This window comes from Mobula birostris, chromosome 5 (assembly GCF_030028105.1).
Source record: "Mobula birostris isolate sMobBir1 chromosome 5, sMobBir1.hap1, whole genome shotgun sequence".
In the NCBI taxonomy this organism is placed as follows: domain Eukaryota; kingdom Metazoa; phylum Chordata; class Chondrichthyes; order Myliobatiformes; family Myliobatidae; genus Mobula; species Mobula birostris.
Window position 1 is genome coordinate 198,324,137 of NC_092374.1, and position 21,113 is coordinate 198,345,249.

Below are 21,113 nucleotides of genomic sequence, written 5' to 3' on the forward strand. Positions count from 1 at the left end.
TCCACCTGTCTGTGTATTGGCCACAAACATGGCTACAAAGCCATCAATTCCATCATCTAAATCATTGACATATAACGTGAAAGAAAACAGACCCTGCGGCACATCAATCACTGGCAGCCAACCACAAGGCCCCCTTTATTCCCACCGTTTGTCTCCTGCCAGTCAGCCAATCCTCTGTCCATGCTAGTACCTTTCCTGCAATACCATGGACTCTTACCTTGTTAAGCAGTCTCATGTGTGGCACCTTGTCAAAGGCCATATCAAAATCCAAATCAACAACATCCGTTGACCTTCCTTTGTTTATCCTGCCTTATATTTCCTCAAACAATTCTAACAGATTTAACAGCAAGATTTCTCCTTTGGAAAACCATACAGACTTTGGCCTATTTTATCATCTGCCTCAAACTACCTCAAAACCTCATTCTTCTTAATGGATTCCAATATCATTCCAACTACTGCAGTCAGACTAACTGGCCGATAACTTCCTTTCTTCTGCCTCCCTCCCTTCTGAAAGAGTGGACTGACATTTGCAATTTTACAGTCCTCAGGAACCATTCTAGAATCTATTAATTCTTGAAAGATCATTGCTAATGCCTTCACAATCTCTTCAGTTACCTATTTCAGAACCCTGGAGGTGTAGCCAATTTGGTCCAGGTGTCTAACTTACCTTCAGACTTTTCAACTTATAATGCACTGGCATTCATTTCTGCCCCCTGACACTCTTGCATTTCTGGCATTCTGCTAGTGTCTTCCACAGTGAAGGCTGATGCGAAGTACTCATTAAGATCCTCCTCCATTTCTTTGTCCCCCAGTACTATCTCTCCAGAGTCATTTTCCATCAGTCCTATATCCACTCTTTTCTCTTTTACTATTATGGTATTGTGCAAAAGTCTAGGTATTTATATATATATATACAGCTATGGTGCCTGAGACTTTTATACAGTACTGTATTTGTCAACGTGGAGCAGACATCGAATTTGTAAATCATATCAGCTCCTGTCTGAGTGGTGACTTGGATCTGCTCCGATATGCTTACTGAAGCAACAGGTCCACAGCAGATGCCATCTCGTTGGCTTTTCACATAACCCTGGAACATCTGGACAGCAAAGATGCATACATCAGGATGCTCTTTATCAACTACAACTCAGCATTTACTACCATCATCCCCTCAAAACTAATCAGTAAGCTCTACCACTACTCTGCTCCGTCTGGTGGAATTAGTCCTTACTCTTAATAATTTCTCCTTTGGCTCCTCCCACTTCCCCCAAACTAAAGGTGTAGCCATGGGCACCCGTATGGGTCCCAGCTATGCCTGACTTTTTGTTGGCCTTGTGGAACAATCTATGTTCCAAACCGAGACTGGTATCTGTCTCCCACTTTTCCTTCGCTACATCGACGACTGCATTGGCGCTGCTTCCTGCACGCATGCTGAGCTCGTTGACTTTATTAACTTTGCCTCCAGCTTTCACCCTGCCCTCAAGTTTACCTGGTCCATTTCCGACACCTCCCTCTCCTTTCTAGATCTTTCTGTCTCTATCTCTGGAGACAGCTTATCTACTACAAGCCTACGGACTCTCACAGCTATCTGGACTATTCCTCTTCTCACCCTGTCTCTTGCAAAAATGCCATCCCCTTCTCGCAATTCCACCGTCTCTGCCGCATCTGCTCTCAGGATGAGGCTTTTCATTCTAGGACGAAGGAGATGTCCTCCTTTTTTAAAGAAAGGGGTTTCCCTTCCTCCACCATCAACTCTGCTCTCAAATGCATCTCCCTGATTTCATGCACATCTGCTCTCACTCCATCCTCCCGTCACCCCACTAGGAATAGGGTTCACCTGGTCCTGACCTACCACCCCACCAGCCTCCGAGTCCAACATATTATTCTCTGTAACTTCCGCCACCTCCAATGGGATCCCACCACTAAGCACATCTTTCCATCACCCTCCTCTGCTTTCCGCAAGGATCGCTCCCTACGCGACTCCCTTGTCCAATTGTCCCCCCCATCCCTCCCCACTGATCTCCCTCCTGGCACTTATCCTTGTAAGCAGAACAAGTGCTACACATGCCCTTACACTTCCTCTCTTACCACCATTCAGGGCCCCAGACAGTCCTTCCAGGTGAGACGACACTTCACCTGTGAGTCAGCTGGGGTGATATACTGCGTCCAGTGCTCCCGATGTGGCCTTCTATATATTGGCGAGACCCGACGCAGACTGGGAAATCATTCCATGAACACCTATGCTCTGTCTGCCAGACAAAGCAGGATCTCCCAGTGGCCACACATTTTAATTCCACATCCCATTCCCATTCTGATATGTCTATCCACAGCCTCCTCTACTGTAAAGATGAAGCCACACTCAGGTTGGAGGAACAACACCTTATATTCCGTCTGGGTGGCCTCCAACCTGATGGCATGAACATTGACTTTCAAACTTCCACTAATGCCCCACCTCCCCCTCGTACCCCATCCATTATTTATTTATATACACTCATTCTTTTTCTCTCTCTCCATTTTCTCCATCTGTCTCTCTCACTGTGCCCCTTGCCCATCCTCTGGGTTTTTCCCCCCCTCTCCCTTTTCTTTCTCCCTGGGGCTCCTGTCCCATGATCCTCTCATATCCCTTTTGCCAAGCAACTGTCCAGCTCTTGGCTCCATCCCTCCCCCTCCTGTCTTCTCCTATCATTTCGGATCTCCCCTCCCCCTCCCACTTTCAAATCTCTTACTAGCTCTTCTTTCAGTTAGTCCTGACTAAGGGTCTCAGCCCGAAACGTCAACTGCACCTCTTCCTAGAGATGCTGCCTGGCCCGCTGCGTTCACCAGCAACTTTTATGTGTGTTGCTTGAAATTCCAGCATCCGCAGATTTTCTCGTGTTTGCAGTAAACTCTAAGACCTGGACCTCAATACCTCCTTGTGCAGTTGGATCCTGGATTTCCTCACTTGCAGACCCCAGTCAGTTCGGATTGGTAAACACATCTCCTCCAGAATCTCCATCAGCACAGGTGTAACACGGAGCTGTGTGCTTAGCTCAACTCACTTTTCACCTATGACTGTGTGGCTAAGTCCAGCTCCAACACCAGATTCAAGGTCTCTGATGACACCACTGTTGTGGGCCGAATCGAAGGTGGTGAGGAATCAGCACAGAGGAGGGAGATTGAAAATTTGGCTGAGTGGTGTCATAACAACAACCTCTCACTCAATGTCAGCAAGACCAAGGAACTGATTGTAGACTTTAGGAGAGGGAAACCAGAGGTCCATGAGCCAGTTCTCATTGGAGGATCAGAGATGGGGAAAGTCAGTAACTTTAAATTCCTGGGTGTCACTATCTCAGAGGACCTGTCCTGGACCCATCACATAAACGTAACTGCAAAGAAAGTTCAACAGCAGCTCTACTTCTTTAGAAGTCTGTGAAGATTCAGCATGACATCAAAAACTTTGATAAACTTCTATAGACTGGCTGCTTCGTGGGCTGGTATGGAAACACCAATGCCCTTTGAACGGAAAATAGAAACATAGAAAACCTACAGCACAATACAGGCCGTTCGGCCCACAAGGCTGTGCTGAACATGTCCTTACCTTAGAACTACCTAGGCTTAACCATAGCCCTCTACTTTTCTAAGCTCCATGTATCCATCCAGGAGTCTCTTAAAAGACCCTGTCGTTTCCGCTTCCACCACTGTTGCTGGCAGCCCATTCCTCACACTCACCCCTCTCTGTGTAAAAAACTTACCCCTGACATCTCCTCTGTACCTGCTTCCAATGCTCCTTAAAACTATGCCCTCTCGTGCTAGCCATTTCAGCACTGGGAAAAAGCCTCTGACTATCCACACGATCAATGCCTCTCATCATCTTGTACACCTCTATTAGGTCACCTCCTATCTTCCATCACTCCAAGGAGAAAAGGCTGAGTTCACTCAACCTATTCTCATAAGGCATGCTCCCCAATCCAGGAAAATCCGACAAAAGGTAGTGGATTTGGCCCTGTACATCACGAGCAAAGTTCTCCTAACCATTGAGCATGAAACATGAAATGCTGTCATAGGAAAGCAGAATTCATCATCAATGATCCTCACCACCCAGTTCATGCTTGTATCAGGTGGGTACAGGAGCCTTGGGACTCTCAGCACCAGGTTCAAGAACAGTTACTGCCCTTCAACCATCAGACTCTTGAACAAACGGGGATAACTACACTATTTAGTTGTTTTCACAACCAATTATCTCACTTTAAGGGCTCTTTTCCTTGTTATTTCAAGTTCTCTTTATTAATTGTTTATTAATATTTGCATTTGCACAGTTATCTTCTACACTGTACTTGATCTTTCATTGATCCTTTTATAGTTACTATTCTATAGATTTGCTGAGTATGTTCGCAAGAAAATGAATCTCACGGTTGTATGTGGCGACATTGATGTACTCTGGCAATAAAATTTACTGTGAACTTTCACCCCGTACGCCTGCGGCACTCGGGTCGTTTCTGGGCATTGCGGGTACTGCAGCGCCTTCAGTGGACAAACGTGGTTACTGCAGGGTTTCGGCAGCTTCGCGAATGCGAAAGCATTTCGGACCAGGAAGTGTTGGATTAAAATGGCTTCGAAGCACCCGGTTGAGAGCTGGACGGAGGAGGTAATTTGCTCTGTCTGCCTGGATTTCTATACGGATCCGGTGTCACTGGGGTGTGGACACAACTTCTGCCGCTCGTGTATCGCACGGTGTTGGGAAAAGGAGGAGAACAAATCCTGCCCGGAATGCAGAGAGCAGTTTCAGGAAACAATCCTCAGAGTGAACCGGGTCGTAGTGAGACTGGCAGAGAAAGCTCGGAAACTGCTGCTGTGTCCTTCAGGGAAGGAAAGTAGGCTGAACTGCGAGGAGCATGAGGAAGAACTGAAGTTGTTTTGTGAGACGGACAAGACACTGATTTGCCTGATCTGTAGGGATGCGCGGGAGCACAAGTCTCATAACTTTATGCCGATTAAAGAAGCCGTTGAAGTTTGCAAGGTAAAAAAGAGAGACAGATTTGATCATCTACTTTAACCTCGTGCTTTTTAAATTCTGTAATGTTTTTTGCAGACCATGGTCTCTTCGGGGGCTTTGCTATTGCATGCTTGGTGTGTGGTGGGCGCTGATGCTTCCTGCTGGAACAAGTGGGGGGAGGGGAGGATTGATGCTTTGCTGCTTGTGCGGGGGAGGGGGAGGGGAGGGGAGGGGGCTTGGGGTTCTAACTTTCCTCTGGTGTTCATTCTTTGGGGTTTTCTTCTGTGGATGCCTGCAAAGAGGAAGAATCTCAGGGATGCAGTATATTCTCTGATATTAAATGCAACTATTGAACCATTAATGCATTTTTCATGACCTTCTCCAACACAGAATCAAATGAAATCTTCCCTCACCTCGCTCACTGAGAAGAAAATGGCAATTCTGAATATGGAGCAGCAGCAGAAACAGAGGATTTCTGAGATTCAGGTAAAGTCGCCCCTTCTGACTCTTTGTGATCTCAGTTTTCCTCCAGTTATTGTGTTCTACAAAAATGTCCATATTTCGTCCGGTAGGATCAGTCACGCAGTCTGGAGTCCCATGTCTCATCCGAGTTCACTAAAATACGTCAGAGTCTCACCGAGAAGGAGAAGCATTTAATCGGAGATCTCAAAGAACAGGAGGAAAGGATTGTGGATTTAATGGAGAGACGTCTTCAGGAGATTCGAGAGAAATTAACTTCCATTGAGGATGAAATCTCAATGTTACAGCAACAGATAGAACAGAAAGATGGAGTGATATTTCTAAAGGTGAGGGATTTGGGTTTGGGTGGGAATGAGGAAAGATTTGATTTATTGATTCTCATGAATTGCACAGCATTTACGTGTTTGGTGAGCTGTTGGGACTTTCCAGAAGCAGTTATGTTTCTCTGATTTTACTGAGGATCTGAAGTCCCCAGAAGATCCAAACACATCTGGTAGACCGATTCCACAGCGAGCAGAATTTTACAACAATCCCAGCGTTTGAAGAACTCCACTGAAACTCTGCAGATTTATGTAACTCATGGATTTTGTATTGCTGAACTGCAGTTTATCTCACTAGAGTATTATCCCAGACTTACCGGGGTGCTACCTGGATTGGAGAGCATGTTTGTGTGGAGAGCATGTTTGTGAGGATAGCTTGAGTGAGGTCGGGATTCCCGCTTTGGAGGGAAGGAAGGTGAGATATGACTTGATAGATGTGTATAAGATGATAAGAGGCATAGATTGAGTGGGCAGCCAAAGACATTTTCCCAGTGTGGAAATGGCTAATGCAAAGGGGTGTTATTTTAAACTGATTGGAGGAAAGTACAGTGGGGGTCAGAAGTATTTACTTACATAGGGATTGGTGGATGTATGGAATGCACTGACAGATTCCCATATATGTACGTATGAGGGTTAGTGAGATGCGCGCATGCTGCGTTGGAGCCAGAAGCATGGCCACACTTGCAGGCTGCTCCCCCCAGTACTTCCCCGACTCTGTTGGTTGTTCAAACAAACAGCGTATTTCACTGTATGGTTCAATGTTTTGATGTACATGTGACAAACACAGATAATCTTTCTCTTTCTCTCCTTATCTTTAATAACATCATACCGTCTACCCTTTGATTAATCCTGGCCATATCACGTGTAGATTTGTCCTGTTCCTCGGAGGTTTTTTGTCCTCTACGATTTTCCTACACTGACATTAGACTCACTGCCCTGTAATTACCCACTTTATCCCTAATGCCCTTCTTGAATAAAGTTACCACTGGCACTTAATTGGAGATTCAGGGTTCAAGGTTGCCCTGTAATTACCCACTTTATCCCTAATGCCCTTCTTGAATAAAGTTACCACTGGCACTTAATTGGAGATTCAGGGTTCAAGGTTCAAAGCTATTGCCAGTTGGCAGTGCACAAGTGTAAAGGAGAACAAAATAATTGTTACTCTGGGTCTGATGCAGCACAAAGAACACAACTAAAAATACAGTAACTATAAATACACAACATTAGCTTATATGCGTAGAATGATTGTACATAAAGTGACACTAGGTGCAGTAGTGTCTGTACATAAGGTAATTCTCTCAAGACATGATAAAGTAGTGGTGGTTGGGAGTGCAGTGGGGCTAGTTAATGGCCTGAGGACTTGGGGAAGGTAACTATTTTGAGTCTGGTGGTCCTGGCATGGATGCTGTGTAGCCTCTTCCTTCATGGGAATGGGACAAGCAGTCTGTAAGCAGTGTGATATATGATATTGCTGGCCTTTTATCCAGCACAGTGCTGCATATCTGTTTTTGATGGCAAGTAGATGGGTAATATTTCACCGGCAAAGATTTAACTATCTGCCAGGGTCCCTGCAGCCTTCACCTTTGCCTGAGATACATCTAAGACGGCCCTAGGGATTTATTCAATTTTCAGCCTGCTAAGACTCAAATACTTCTTCATATTTAATGAGAACATCTTGTAGAATTTCAGCCCAGAATCCTGAATACTCCAACTATGATGTGCTATTCCTTAGTGAATGCGGAAGAGAAGTACAACTTTGAGATGTTATCTAGATTTAAGAGTAAAAGTTGCAGCTTTAATTATTAACTTAATAAAATGTTAATGAATTAATTCATTAGTCTCACAGCATTCTTCCCTCTGACTGTATGACTTATGGATGAATGCCCTTCTGCTACTGAGGTCTCATCGCTAGGATAGCAAGCACTTATCTGTTTTGTATACTGTTTACTCTTTCTTGTTAACCTGTACTGTGCACTATATACATTTTGAATTATAGTTTATCAACATGTGATAATTTTTTTTTAATGTGCTGTGTGCGATGTATGTTTTCTGGGTGCACCATGGTCCGGAGCTACGTTGTTTCGTCTGAATGTATATGTGTGCAGTCAGATGACAGTAAACTTGAACTTGGCATGAACGTAAAATAGCCTTGCAACTGACACCAAACTTGGTCTCTGCCTATTTGGAATACTGTATTATTTATTTCAGGAGGAATCGTGCCGGAAGAGGAGGAGGTAGGACATGCTTATTTCTTAACACCGCTCCATTTATTTGTAAAATAAGATCAGCAAAGTACCCACGTTAAATTTATACCTGATTGTTTAATATTTGCAGGCTTGAAGATGATCAGATACTGATAGTCCGAGACGGTGCTCTGACAATGACAGAATTCAATGGGCCTTTACCATTCCCAGTGTGGAGGGAAATGCTTAATAACATTCAATCTGGTAAATAACATAACAATTTATTTGTCCCTGATTTACAGTTTACAGTTGTTCCCATTATATAAAGATAACAGAGAATAATTTCATGCAGTATGTTTGGTTAGGGAAATTCAGTTTGGATCTGACTGATATTCATATGCACCAAGCCCAACTTGAAGGAGATGGAGGTGGCCATTTTGTGAGACTGTTCTTGCAGTCCCCCATTTTATGAACTCTGAACTGGTTCTTGCTCTAGGATAATCTAACCACCAACTACTGAATGTGGACTCAAGGATTTCAGCTAATGACCTGCTAAACCTGACACCATTCTCAGATGAGTAGCTGTTTATTATGTTAAAGTGGCAGGCTTGCCAAAGAAGCAATCCATAATCTTGTTAGACTCAGTGTCTGGGTCATCTGCTTTGACTGGCTTGAACCAGTCAAAGTTGAAAGGAAGAAAAGGGAAAGGCATGAGTGTGGGGGCAGAGATCACAGAACAATGCTGGTTGTAGCCCTGGACCAGAGCCAATTAGGTGACCCAGGTAGGTTAGTTGACCTAGATCCTTCTAACACCCTGATAAGCCTACATCTCTCTAAGAAGGTGTTTCCTGTAAAGGACAGATTTCATATTTATTCTCTTCATCTCCCTCTCTCTCTCTCTATCTCTCTTTCAATCTCTCTAACTCTCTTTGTCTCACTCTCTCCCTCTGTCTATCTACCTATGTATCTCTATCTCTCTCTATATATCTCTCCCTCACACCTCTTCCCTCTCACCCTCTCCCTCTTTCTGTTTCACCCTCCCTTCATTTTCAAAGCGAGAAGCAGAGTCCAGATGGGATAAAAAGAACAACCCAAGCATTATTTAAGAACTTGGGCAGTAAACATCGGAAAAACTAATTTCCATATTCATATGCAAATTTAACCCCCCCCCCACGCCCCAAACTCCCAAAAGAAAAGCTGTTACCTAACCCTCACCCTGGTCAGGAGGTTTACACAGACACTGTCCAGTGAACTTGTGGCAGTTCAGGAGAAGCAGGAGAGGTTCACCTGCCCCAAGGGATGAGTCATTGTGAGGCAGAGCAGCTGATTCTTGATGTCAAAACCAAAGCCACGAATGTAACGTTATGTCTATTTACTAATAAAAAAACCACTGACTCTCACAACTATCTGGCCTATACCTCTTCCCACCCTGTTACATGTAAAAATACCATCCCCTTCTCTCAGTTCCTCTAGCTCCGCCACATCTGCTTTCAATATGAGGCTTTACATTCCAGAACTACTGTGATGTCCTCCTTCTTCAAAGAAAGGGGCTTCACTTCCTCCACCATCAACCTGTATCTCTTGTTCTCACCTACCACCCCACCAGCCTCAGCATCCAGCACATAATTCTCCATAACTTCCACCATCTCCAGTGGGGTCCCACCACCAAGCACATCTTTGCCTCCTCCCGACTCTGTACGCCACTCCTTGGTCCATTCATCCCTCCCCACTGATCTCACTCCCGGCACTTATCCTTGCAAGCGGAACAAGTACTACGTCTGCCCCTACACCTCCTCCCTCACTACCGTTCAGGGCCCCAGACTGTCCTTCCAGTTGAGGCGACACTCCACCTGCGAGTCTGTTGGGGTCATCTATTGTACCTGGTGCTCTTGGCGTGGCATCCTGTAAATTGTTGAGTCCCGACGTAGATTGGGAGACCGCTTCATCGAGCACCTTTGTTCCGTCTGTCTCAAAAAAACAGGATCTCCCAGTGGACACCCATTTCAATTCTACTTCCCATTGCCTGGCCCTCATGTCTGTCCTTGGCCTCCTGTATTGCTGCAATGAGGCCACACTCAGTTTGGAGGAGCAACAGACTTATATTCAGTCTGGGTAGCCTCCAAATTGAGGGCATGAACATTGATTTCTTGAACTTCTGGTAATTACACCCCACTCCCCTTCACCATTCCCCGAACACCTTCAGTCCTCTCCAGCACCGAGTTTGCCTGGTCAATGAGGAACCTCCCACTACAGGGCGACACGACAGCATAGTCGGCTGCGCTTCACTTTCCAGCGCCAGCAGGGTGGGTTTCCTCCTGGTATTCCAGATTCCTCCTGGTACTCTGGTTTCCTCCTGGTATTCCAGTTTCCTCCCACATTTCATTGGTGCAGGAAGGATGGTGACACCTGCAGATTTGATTGGAGTGAAACGAGAGATTTTACTGTATGTTTCAGTGTGCTCTACATGTGACAAATAAAGCTAATCTTTATTCTATTTTTGTTCCTCTTCCACCCTCTCTCTCTCGGGCACCAGATCATTCGTCCCCTCTGCCCTCCCCTGCTAAACTCCTCTCCTGCTTGCTAATCCTTCTGATGCTTTCTACTCTGCTTGCCACGGGCTCAGCATGCGTAACACCCCCTTCCCCTTCACCCACACTGTGGGCTTACCTCCAAAACCCTGCTCTCAAGCCCAGGAATAAATGAGGAAAATTGAGATGAAAAAATACACTCGGTATGTCAGGCGGTAGGTACCTGCAGGAACAGTTGAGTTTTATGATCGAAGATCATGAAGAAGTTTGTTATTCACCTGATGAGGTAGCTGAAGCCCTGGGAAAGGTTTCTGCTGCCTGTACCACCGTGGCTCAGGCTGAGCCGCCTCTTTCCCAGTCTCAAAACCACGCTACCGCGTTTCTCTAATTCTCTGCTTTCCCTCACAGTCTCCATCACCCTGGATGTGGAAACAGCGGGTCTGTGGCTCGAGGTGTCAGAGGACTGGAAGAGTGTGAGACGGAGCCAGATACCGAGGGATCTCCCGGACTCCGGGAAGAGGTTCACAGCCCGGGCTTGTGTGCTCGGATTGGAGGGATTCACATCGGGGAGACTTTACTGGGAGGTGGAGGTGGCGGGGAACCGGGGCTGGAGTCTGGGAGTCGCCACTGAGTCTGTGGAGAGGGAGAAATGGATTGCACTGATACCAGAAAATGGATTCTGGACCATCGGGCGATGGAGTGACAGCTTGTATGTAAACACTTCTCCTCAGTTCCCTCTCCCTGCCGGTCCCATCCCCAGGAGGGTGGGAGTTTATCTCAGTTACGAGTCCGGGACAGTTTCATTTTACAACGTGGAGACCAAGTCCCATCTCTACACCTTCACTGGAAATAAATTCATGGAGAAACTTTATCCTTTCTTCGGGAATTGGGATGAAAACCAGTGGATGAGAATGTGCTCCAGTTCTGATCCGGGTCTGTAAACAAGTTGGGTCTGTGACCTGCGTCAGGAGCACAGCTCAGGGGCTGTGGGGCTAAAACCACGTTGACAGCGAGTTGGCGCCGATCGGATCCCACCTAATCCCCAACCAGTGCGAATATATGTGTACGGAGAGCAAATAAATTTGATTGTAATCGATTATTTTTGAATAAAAAATATTTTTCTGCTGAATTGTAGATCCATTAATTCGAGTAGGTTACCATTTCCATAAAACGTTGTGAAAATATAAAGACTGAGAAAATTTCCATTCTTGATGCTCCTCTGCAGCAACCGCGGGTGCTGAGTCCTGAGCTCCCTGGTTCCTCAAAGCTGTCAACGCTTGCAATGCCAGCTTTCCATTAAAAAATAATTATTGAACACATTCTGGCTATGGCATGCACCACAAAGAGACAAGGTTAACGTTTAGGTCCAGGACCTGGGGAACAACTTGCAATAGTTTCACGTTGCAGTGATGGATGTGGAGGAAGGGACAAGTGACATGAAATACTTGTGACAGTATGGCTGAAGTCACCAAGATGCCAGGTAAATGAGGGCACTCCAGTGAAAAAATTATGTCCAAAAGTATGTGAGATGGGGGGGGGGGGGGAGAGAGAGAAAGATATAAACGCATACAGACAAAATGCTGGAGGAGCTCAGCAGGTCAGGCAGCATATATGGAGGGGTCATTTTTGCCCAAGACCCTGAGAAGGTGGGAATGAAGTAAGAAGCTGGGAAGTGGTGGGTAGAAGAGGTAAAGGGCTGAAGAAGAAGGAAGCTGATAGGACAGGGGAGAAAAAGGAGGAAGGGTGGGCAAGTGAAAAAAAGGGTTAAGAGGGAAACCAAAATGGGAAATGGAAGAAATTACTGTAAGTTAGATAAATCGATCTTTATGCCATTGACTTGGAGGCTACCGAGATGAAATTTGAGGCGTTGATCTCCCAGCCTGACGTGGCAGTAGAGGCGGCTGTGGAGTGGACAGACATGTCAGAATGGGAATGGGAATGGGATGTCAAATTTTGAAGTGGGTGGCCATTGGGAAATCCCTCCCTTTGTAGAAGGTGCTCGACGAAGCAGTAGCCCAATTGGCGTCGGGCCTCTCCAGTGTAGAGGAGGCCATACTACGGGTGCCAGACTCAATAGATGACCCTGGTAGACTATCAGGTGAAATGTCACTTCACCCGGAAAGGAAGAGGGAAAAATCCAGGATAAGAAGGTTGGGGGGTCAGGGGGAGTTGTGCGCGGGAGGAGGAGGAATCCAAGCTGGCAGGTTTGTGGCTCTGAATGGTGACCAGGGACGAGGTGTCGTGGCAGATGAAGCACTCCTCCCACTTGCAGAGAAATCTGTTCTGCAAAGAAACAGATAGACAGAGAAAAGTGTGATACAGAGAAAGAGAGGAAAGATGGGTAAATGCTGTGAAAAGCAGAGCAGTAAGAAATGTCCAGCAGGCCAGAGGAAGAAACACTGAGTCAAAGGGATGAGCTATAATTGAACAAGCCCAATGTGATGCAAACAAAGGAAGCAAGTTTCCTGATGTAGCAGACTTTGCAGCCACCTGCGCTCAGTATCCAAGCGTTTGAATATAAACGTACAACCTGAGCCTTGTGCTTTCATTGCTGCCTCCGCACATTGGCCAGGCGACCCCAGTTTATTAAAATAAATGACCCTTCACTACTTTGGAACTGCTACTTCCTGTAACACCGATACACACAAATCAATGTTCTCAGTTGTTATATTTACGGTGCCTGTGTCAATAGTATCTCGGAGGATACTTTAGGGTTAAATTTTACAGGGATCAGTTGATCAGCTGGTGATTAAGCCACAGAAATTTTAGTGAAAAAATAACTGATGTTTTTGAAGAGGCCCAATATCTTCTCTGTCAAAATATTGTTAAGCCTTAGTACATTAGCACAACTGCCCCCGAGCTCACCATCATACACATCCTTCTCCTTGCTAAACGCCAGTGCCAGGTCCTCATGAAGGACCTTACCCCTTCCTCTGGCTACACACACACATTTTTCTTTTATCCTTGAATGTATCTCTCTTTTCCCATTTCACACTCTTCTTCCGAATTCACATTTTAAAATGGCTTGGGCTGAACAATAGCAGATGGGATTTAATGCAGACAAACATGGTAGGACTTACACGGCGAATGATCGGGCACCAAAGTTCGCAGTAGAACAAAAGGATCTGGAAATACATCATTCCTTGAAAAATGGTGTCACAGTTAGAAAGGGTTGGAAAAGAGAGCGTCAGAGATCAGATAACTGAGTACAGGAGTTGGGATGTTATGTTTAAGTTGTATAAGACACTGACGAGGCCAATGTTAGAGTGTGGTGTGTAAGTCTCATCACCTGCTTACAGGGAAGATATCAATAAGCATGAAAAGGTGCAGAGAAAATTTACAAGGATGTTACTGGGACATGAGGGCCTGACTTATAGGAAAGAGTGAATAGGTTAGGACATTATTCCCTGGAGTGTAGGAGAATGAGGGGAGATCTTATAGAAGTATTCAAAATTATGAGGGCTATAGAGTAAATACAGAGTTTATTTTTCCCAGAGATCAGGTGAGACTAGAACTAGAGCTTAAGTGTGAAAGATTAAACATTTAAGGTGAACCTGAGGGGGACTTTCTTCACTCAGAGGGTGCAGCGAGTGTGGAACAAGCTGCCAAGTGGAATTGGTGCATGTGGGTTCAATTGCAACCTTTGGGTGAAGGTTGGATAAGTACGTAGAAGGGAGGGCTATGATCTGGATGTGAATTGACAAAACTCTGCAGAGAGCCAGTTTAGCATGGGCTAGATAAGCAGAAAGGCCCGTTTCTGTGCTGTAGACTCTATAGCTTTTCTTTAATAGAACTTGTAATTTCAGTTTCTCCTTTAGCCCTCCTAATTGCTTTTTAGGATTAGATTAGATTATGAGGTCAAGCAAATCCTCTTTTATTGTCATTTAGTAATGCATGCATTAAGAAATGACACAATGTTTCTCCAGAATGATATCACAAAAACACGACAAACCGACTGAAAAACTGACAAAAACCACATAACATATAGTTACAACAGTGCAAAGCAATACCGTAATTTGATAAAGAACAGACCATGGGCACGGTAAAAAGTCTCAAAGTCTCTTGAAAGTCCCATCATCTCACGCAGACAGTGAACCTCCAGCGCCGCCAACTTGCCGATGCAGCATCCTGGAAGCATCCGACCACAGTCCGACTCCGAGTCCGTCTGAAAACTTTGAGCCTCCGACCAGCTCTCCGACACCGAGCACCGAGCACCATCTCTGCCGAGCATTCCGACTCCGGCCCTGGCAACAGGCAATAGGCAAAGCTGAGGATTTGGGGCCTTCTCCTCCGGTGAGTCTTGATTGCATAGCAGCAGCGGCAGCAAAGCGGGCATTTCAGAAGTTTCTCCAGGTGTTCCTCTGTGCTTCTCACGGCTGTCTCCATCAAATCAGGATTGTGCACAGCCCCTAGTTAACACGCACGATATCATTCCGAACAGCCACGCATGCTGCACCGTGTCCCCATCTTCTCCCTCCTCCACTTTTCTGGTTTTTTTCCCTGAATTCCTTTCAAAAATTGGTAATAAAAAAGATCATTCTCAGGTTGACAGTGGCAACTTGCAGTGATTAGTCCTTAGGGCCCTGGCTTTTCATAAACTACAGGAACAACTTGGCCGAGAGCAGTAAATATCGCATTTCCAAGTTTGTTGGGAACACTAACCATGTGGAATTGTGAGTAAGGGCCAGGATTCACTGCACATTCAGATAAGGTAATTTAGTTGTCAAAAATCTGGGTAAAGTAAATGCCCTGGTCACAAAATAATTGCGTTACTTAAATAGTTCTGGCTTGAGAAATGCAGAAGGGTAAATGTGCGTCAGGTTATTTAAAGCAAACGTCCAGATGTGGCAAGCCGTTGGCAAGGACGGTATGTGTTTTCAGAGATAAGATTAACTTTATTTATCACGTGCACTGAAAAATCAAAACATACAGTGAAGTGCATTGTATCCGTCAAATCAAATCAGCGAAGGTTATGTTGGGCAGCCCTCAACGCTTCCGGCATGCCCACAACTCATTAACCCTAACCCATCCGTTTTTGTAATGTGGGAGGAAATCGGAGCACCCGGGGGAAACTCACCAGGAGAACATACAGACTTCCTAGAGACAGGGGAGGGAATTGAACCCAGGTTATTAGCGTTACCCTAAATCGTGCAGTCCACTATAGGGGAAGAATTCGTAGAGCATGAGGAGAGAAAATGGTGACGGGAGAGGGGTGGGTGGGTACTGCTCCATTCCAGTCACCTATGGTTGTTTTTGGTCTCTGGACATGCCGCTCCGCTTCACTCTGCACTGCCGCAGCGAACGAGTTCTGTTCCCAAATAAGAGAAAATCGGCAGATACTGGAAAACCAAGCAACCCACACAAAATGTTGGAGGAACTCAGCAGGCCAGGCAGCATCCACCGAAAAGAGGAAACAGCCGACGTTTCGGGCCGAGACCCTTCGTCAGGACCCGTTCATTTTCCCCCAGCATTTTGCGCGCGTTTTATTCCCATTTCGTTTCCTGAGCACCACAGCGTCTTTAGTGGACAATGGTGGAACAGTTCACATCTTCGCCCGACGGGAAGGCCTTTAGACCAGGAAGTACCGGGAGTTAAACATGGCTTCAAAACAACAGGTCGAGAGTTTAACGGAGGAGGTAATTTGTCCCATCTGCCTGGATTTCTTCACCGATCCGGTGTCTCTGGACTGTGAGCACAACTTCTGTCGCTCCTGTATCACACAGTACTGGGAAAAGGAGCAGAGGTATTTCTGCCCGGAATGTCGAGAGGAATTTAAGAAAATGATCCTCAGAGGGAATCGGGCCTTAGTGAGGTTGTCAGAGAAAGCTCGAAAACTGAACCCGAATCCGAAATCGAAGAAGACTAAACTTCGCTGCAATGAACACGAGGAAGAACTGAAGCTATTTTGTGAAACTGACAGAAAACTGATCTGCCTGCTTTGTAGGGATGCGCGCGAACACAAGTCTCATAACTTTATGCCGATTAAAGAAGCTGTTGAAATCTACAAGGTAAGACGGGAAACGAATTTATTCACCCAATTAACCTCACGCATTTTTATTCTCTCACGCGTTTGTTCCGTAATATTCCAGGAGCAGGTGAGATCTTCCCTCACGTCGCTCACCGACAGGAAATCGACAATTCTCAAACTGGAGCAGCAACAGAAGCGGAGGATTTTAGAGATCCGGGTAGAGTCTCGCCTTCTGGCTTCATGTGATCTCATTTAGTTTTGCTCCAATTATTGCGTTGTATAAAATTGCCCTCATTTTATTCGATAGGATGAGTCCCGTGGTCTGGAGTCCCACATCTCATCCGAATTCACCAAAATACATCAGAGTCTTGCTGAGAAAGAGCAGCGTTTAATCGGAAATCTCAAAGAACACGAGGAAAAGGTTGTGGGACTAATGGAGGAAAATCTTCGGGAGATTCAAGAGAGTTTAACTTCCATTGAGGAGGCAATCTCAACGCTGCAGAAACAGATGGAGCAGAAAGATGATGTGATTTTTCTGAAGGTCAGGACGTGTGGTTCGGTTCAGAACGGTGTAAGCTGACTCACATCTTGATGATGGGTCAGAATGAGAAAGATTTTCTCGTGCTGAATATGGCATTAACGATTTTGGAACTGTCAGCTGGAGCAGAACGATTAAGGTGTAATCCTGTTGCCTGTGTGGGTTACTTTACTGGCCTAGTGTCACTTTATAGACATACCATCAAGCTATGAATATACACCATCCTATGTATTTCTATTTATTGTGATTTTTATTATTGTTCTGTGCTTTATCTTTGTTCTGTACCACATCAGATCCTAAGTAACAATTGTTTTGTTCTCCTTTGCACTTGTATGCAGAAATGATATACATAGAACATAAAACATCGAAACCTATGGCACAATACAGGCCCTTTGGCCCACACTGTTGTGCCAACCATGTAACCCACTCTGGAAACTGCCTAGAATTACCCTACTGCATAGCCCTCTATCTTTCTAAGCCACATGTACCTATCCAGGAGCCTCTTAAAAGACCCTTTTGTATCCTCCTCCACCACCATCACCAGCAGCTCATTCCACGCAACAACCACTCCCAGCATAAAAAAATTTACCCCTGACATCTTCTCTGTACCTGCTTCCAAGCACAATAAAACTGTGTCCACGTGTTTGCCATTTGAGCCCTGGGAAAAATGGCATTAAACAATTTTGAATTTTACACAGCAAGTTAGAATCATGGAATTATAGAGCAAAACGTAGGTCAAATGGTGCTCCATCCATCATGTACCCATTCACATTCATTCTGTCAGTGTTAGTGCTTTGTATGTAGTCTTCAGTGCCTTAGTCATTCAAGTGCTTTTCTAGGTACGTACTTCTTCAAAGTTGTGAGAGTACAAGATCCCCTCAGGCATTATATTCCAGAGTCCAACCACACTACCTGTATACATAAAAATGTTCCTTTAATCCTATCTGATCCTCTTGTCCCCTACACCAAAAACTCTGACCTGTAGTTTCAACACTCTGCCCCAGAGGACATTATTCTCACTATCTATCATATCGTACACGTTTGTCAAATTGCCCCCACATATGTCTCCCCTGCTTCAAGGGAAACCCCATATTGAGCTTCTCCACATTACCAAGACAATAACCCGTGACACTCATTGCAATTACACCCTGTCAATAACTCCATCACTAAAATTGCACACAGTACTTTTGATATTCCTTCTAGATCTAACTGTAAAAATTACTAGCTTTTATTAAATTGAGGAAAATATTAATGAACTAATGTACTCTTACAACTAAGTCTAATGCCCTTAGAATTGCCAAGGACCTCTCCCATCTGTCCCACAACCTACTACTACAGTACAGCCAGCAGGTACTGTAGTGGAAGAAAAAGGACTACTAGACTGGGTAACAGCTATTTCGCCAGGCTGAGGGACTTTTTAACACCCTTTTTTAACCCAGTGCACAACAGCGACAGTAGGGGTAATCTGATTCTGAGGCCTCTGTTGGTCAGAGTTCACCTTGGATATTGTGTCCTAGCAGTCTAGATATGCAAGTCTGGGCAGTACGATATGGAGAGCAAGCTGTCACCCATGTAGCAAGCTCCCCCTTTCCATGCATCTGATGAACCCAGTGGGGACGGGAGAGGTTCCGGAGGATTGGAGGGTTGCGGATGTTGTTCCCTTATTCAGGAAAGGGAGTAGAGATAGCCCAGGAAATTATAGACCAGTGAGTCTTACTTCAGTGGTTGGTAAGTTAATGGAGAAAATCCTGAGAGGTAGGATTTATGAACATTTGGAGGGGTATAATATGATTAGGAATAGTCAGCATGGCTTTGTCAAGGGCAGGTCATGCCTTACGAGCCAGATTGAATTTTTGAGGATGTGACTAAACACATTGATGAAGGAAGAGCAGTAGATGTACTGTGTATGGATTTCAGCAAGGCATTTGATAAGGTACCCCATGCGAGGCTTATTGAGAAAGTAAGGAGGCATGGGATCCAAGGGAACATTGCTTTGTGGATCCAGAACTGGCTTGCCCACAGAAGGCAAAGAGTGGTTGTAGATGGGTCATAATCTGCATGGAGATCGGTGACCAGTGGTGTGCCACAGGAATCTGTTCTGGGACCTTTACTCTTCATGATTTTTATAAATGACCTGGATGAGGAAGTGGAGGGATGGGTTAGTAAATTTGCTGATGACATAAAGGTTGGAGGTGGTGTGGATAGTGTGGAGGGCTGTCAGAGGTTTCAGTGGGACACCGATAGGATGCAAAACTGGGCTGAGAAGTGGCAGATGGAGTTCAACCCAGATGTGTGAAGTGGTTCATTTTGGTAGGTCAAATATGATGGCAGAATATAGTATTAATGGTAAGACTCTCGGCAGTGTTGAGGATCAGAGGGATCTTGGGGTCCGAGTCCATAGGACACTCAAAGCAGCTGCACAGGTTGACTCTGTGGTTAAGAAGGCATACAGTGTATTGGCCTTCATCAATCGTGGAATTGAGTTTAGGAGCCGAGAGGTATTGTTGCAGCTATATAGGACCCTGGTTAGACCCCACTTGGAGTACTGTGCTCAGTTCTGGTCGCGTCACTACAGGAAAGATGTGAAACCATAGAAAGGGTACAGAGAAGATTTACAAGGATGTTGCCTGGATTGGGGTGCATGCCTTATGAAAACAGGTTGAGTGAACTCGACCTTTTCTCCTTGGAGCGATAGAGGATGAGAGGTGACCTGATAGAGGTGTATAAGATGAGGAGAGGCAGGGGTGCAATGCCAATTTTTTAGGTGCCGGAGCTGTACGAGGGGTGATTGATAAGTTCGTGGCCTAAGGTTATACAGCTCTCGTTACATGCATGTGCAGCTCAACTCTTTGTGTGATTATGCGGAAAGTTTGAAGTTAATAACTTTTGTAGTATTTCTGTTTCAGATAATTGAAAATTGCTAGGTTTTCTAAAATTGACTCCTTCCACCTTAGGCCACGAACTTATCAATCAGCCCTCCTATGTCACACCCGATTTGTGTACCTGCTTATCTCATGTACTGGGCAACTTCCTTGCCCCATTCATGTAATGAGCAGGTACACAAATTGGGTGTGACATATATATATATATATAAAGTAGGGCTTCTTATAATGTCAAGCACTAAAGCAAGATGAAAGAACTATATGAATTCCAGAGCTCCGAGGAAATATAGTGATAGTTGGACATTAACAGGATTATAGCCTATCACTACATTTCAGTGTATAAGTGGTACAATCAAATATATAATACTTAATTTAATAATATGACAAAGTATTGCACGTTTGCACTCACTAATTATCATAAAATATAATTATCACAGCTTTTGTCACTTCCACTGTTATCAGTCTCTTGTACGTTATTCTTGTTACACTCCTCAGCTTTTTTATGAAAGAAAGAAGTTAACGTTGTTTGCTTAGAAGTCAAAGGGTTGTTAGTGAGGAAAATTTACTTTTGTATTAGCGAGTAATCCATGGACAACCACAGATGTAGCCTTACTAATACGACTGAGTCAGAGCCGACAGCAGGGCCTGCAGTGCTTAGCAGTGTTCCTGAGCAGGTATAAAAATAACAGAAATAAAGCAAATAAGCTTTTCACACTTTTAGCCACCTAAATTGGAACCAAGTAATCAAGTATGAAAAAAGAACATCTGATGAACTACAGTGTTGGTAAAGTCACAAATATTGCTGAATATTAGTATCAAAAGAGGTAGGTTGGCAACTCTGCCTCGTACCGTTTCTCTCGCAGAAATGGTTGTCAGGAAGTGTACCTGTGAGTGTCGGTACTCACAATATCCTCACACATCAGGTATTACATGGTCAGGCCAATACAGATCCTGTTTAGTCTTTAAATATATAAAAAGTTAAAGAAGCTTGAATCTTTACATAAATTATTATTGTATCTATACGAATAAAAAATATCGTATTTCGGAAGTGACAAATGTTAACAGGGAGGAGAGCAACCATTTGGGAGGTTTGGAAATGTGTTTCGTCTTGTTCATTGCCTCACTAAATTACTGTTTTTCCTATCAACACAAAGAGAAAAAGATCCTCTTTCCAATCAACTATAGTTGGTGGAGCTCGGCCAAGGGGTTGATCTGCTATTAATGATAGTTGAAATGACGTAAAGA

General features: G+C 44.8%; 2 protein-coding genes across 2 annotated transcripts in view; both read left to right on the forward strand.

The window, feature by feature from the left end:
- Nucleotides 1-4,389: 4,389 nt before the first annotated feature.
- On the forward strand, nucleotides 4,390-11,601 carry LOC140198251 (nuclear factor 7, brain-like). The gene is made up of 6 exons (XM_072259308.1): nucleotides 4,390-4,993; nucleotides 5,360-5,455; nucleotides 5,542-5,775; nucleotides 7,978-8,003; nucleotides 8,104-8,216; nucleotides 10,889-11,601. Exons 1-6 carry the CDS (start codon nucleotides 4,583-4,585, stop codon nucleotides 11,419-11,421), a joined length of 1,413 nt encoding a protein of 470 aa, XP_072115409.1. The 5' UTR covers nucleotides 4,390-4,582; the 3' UTR covers nucleotides 11,422-11,601.
- A 4,426-nt stretch (nucleotides 11,602-16,027) lies between these two features.
- Nucleotides 16,028-21,113, forward strand: part of LOC140198462 (uncharacterized) — a 66,558-nt gene continuing 61,472 nt past the window's right edge. Inside the window, exons 1-3 of the mRNA XM_072259547.1 lie at nucleotides 16,028-16,488; nucleotides 16,570-16,665; nucleotides 16,756-16,989. Coding sequence (XP_072115648.1) covers nucleotides 16,078-16,488; nucleotides 16,570-16,665; nucleotides 16,756-16,989 — 741 coding nt within the window. The 5' untranslated portion in view covers nucleotides 16,028-16,077. The remainder of the gene's footprint in view (nucleotides 16,489-16,569; nucleotides 16,666-16,755; nucleotides 16,990-21,113) is intronic.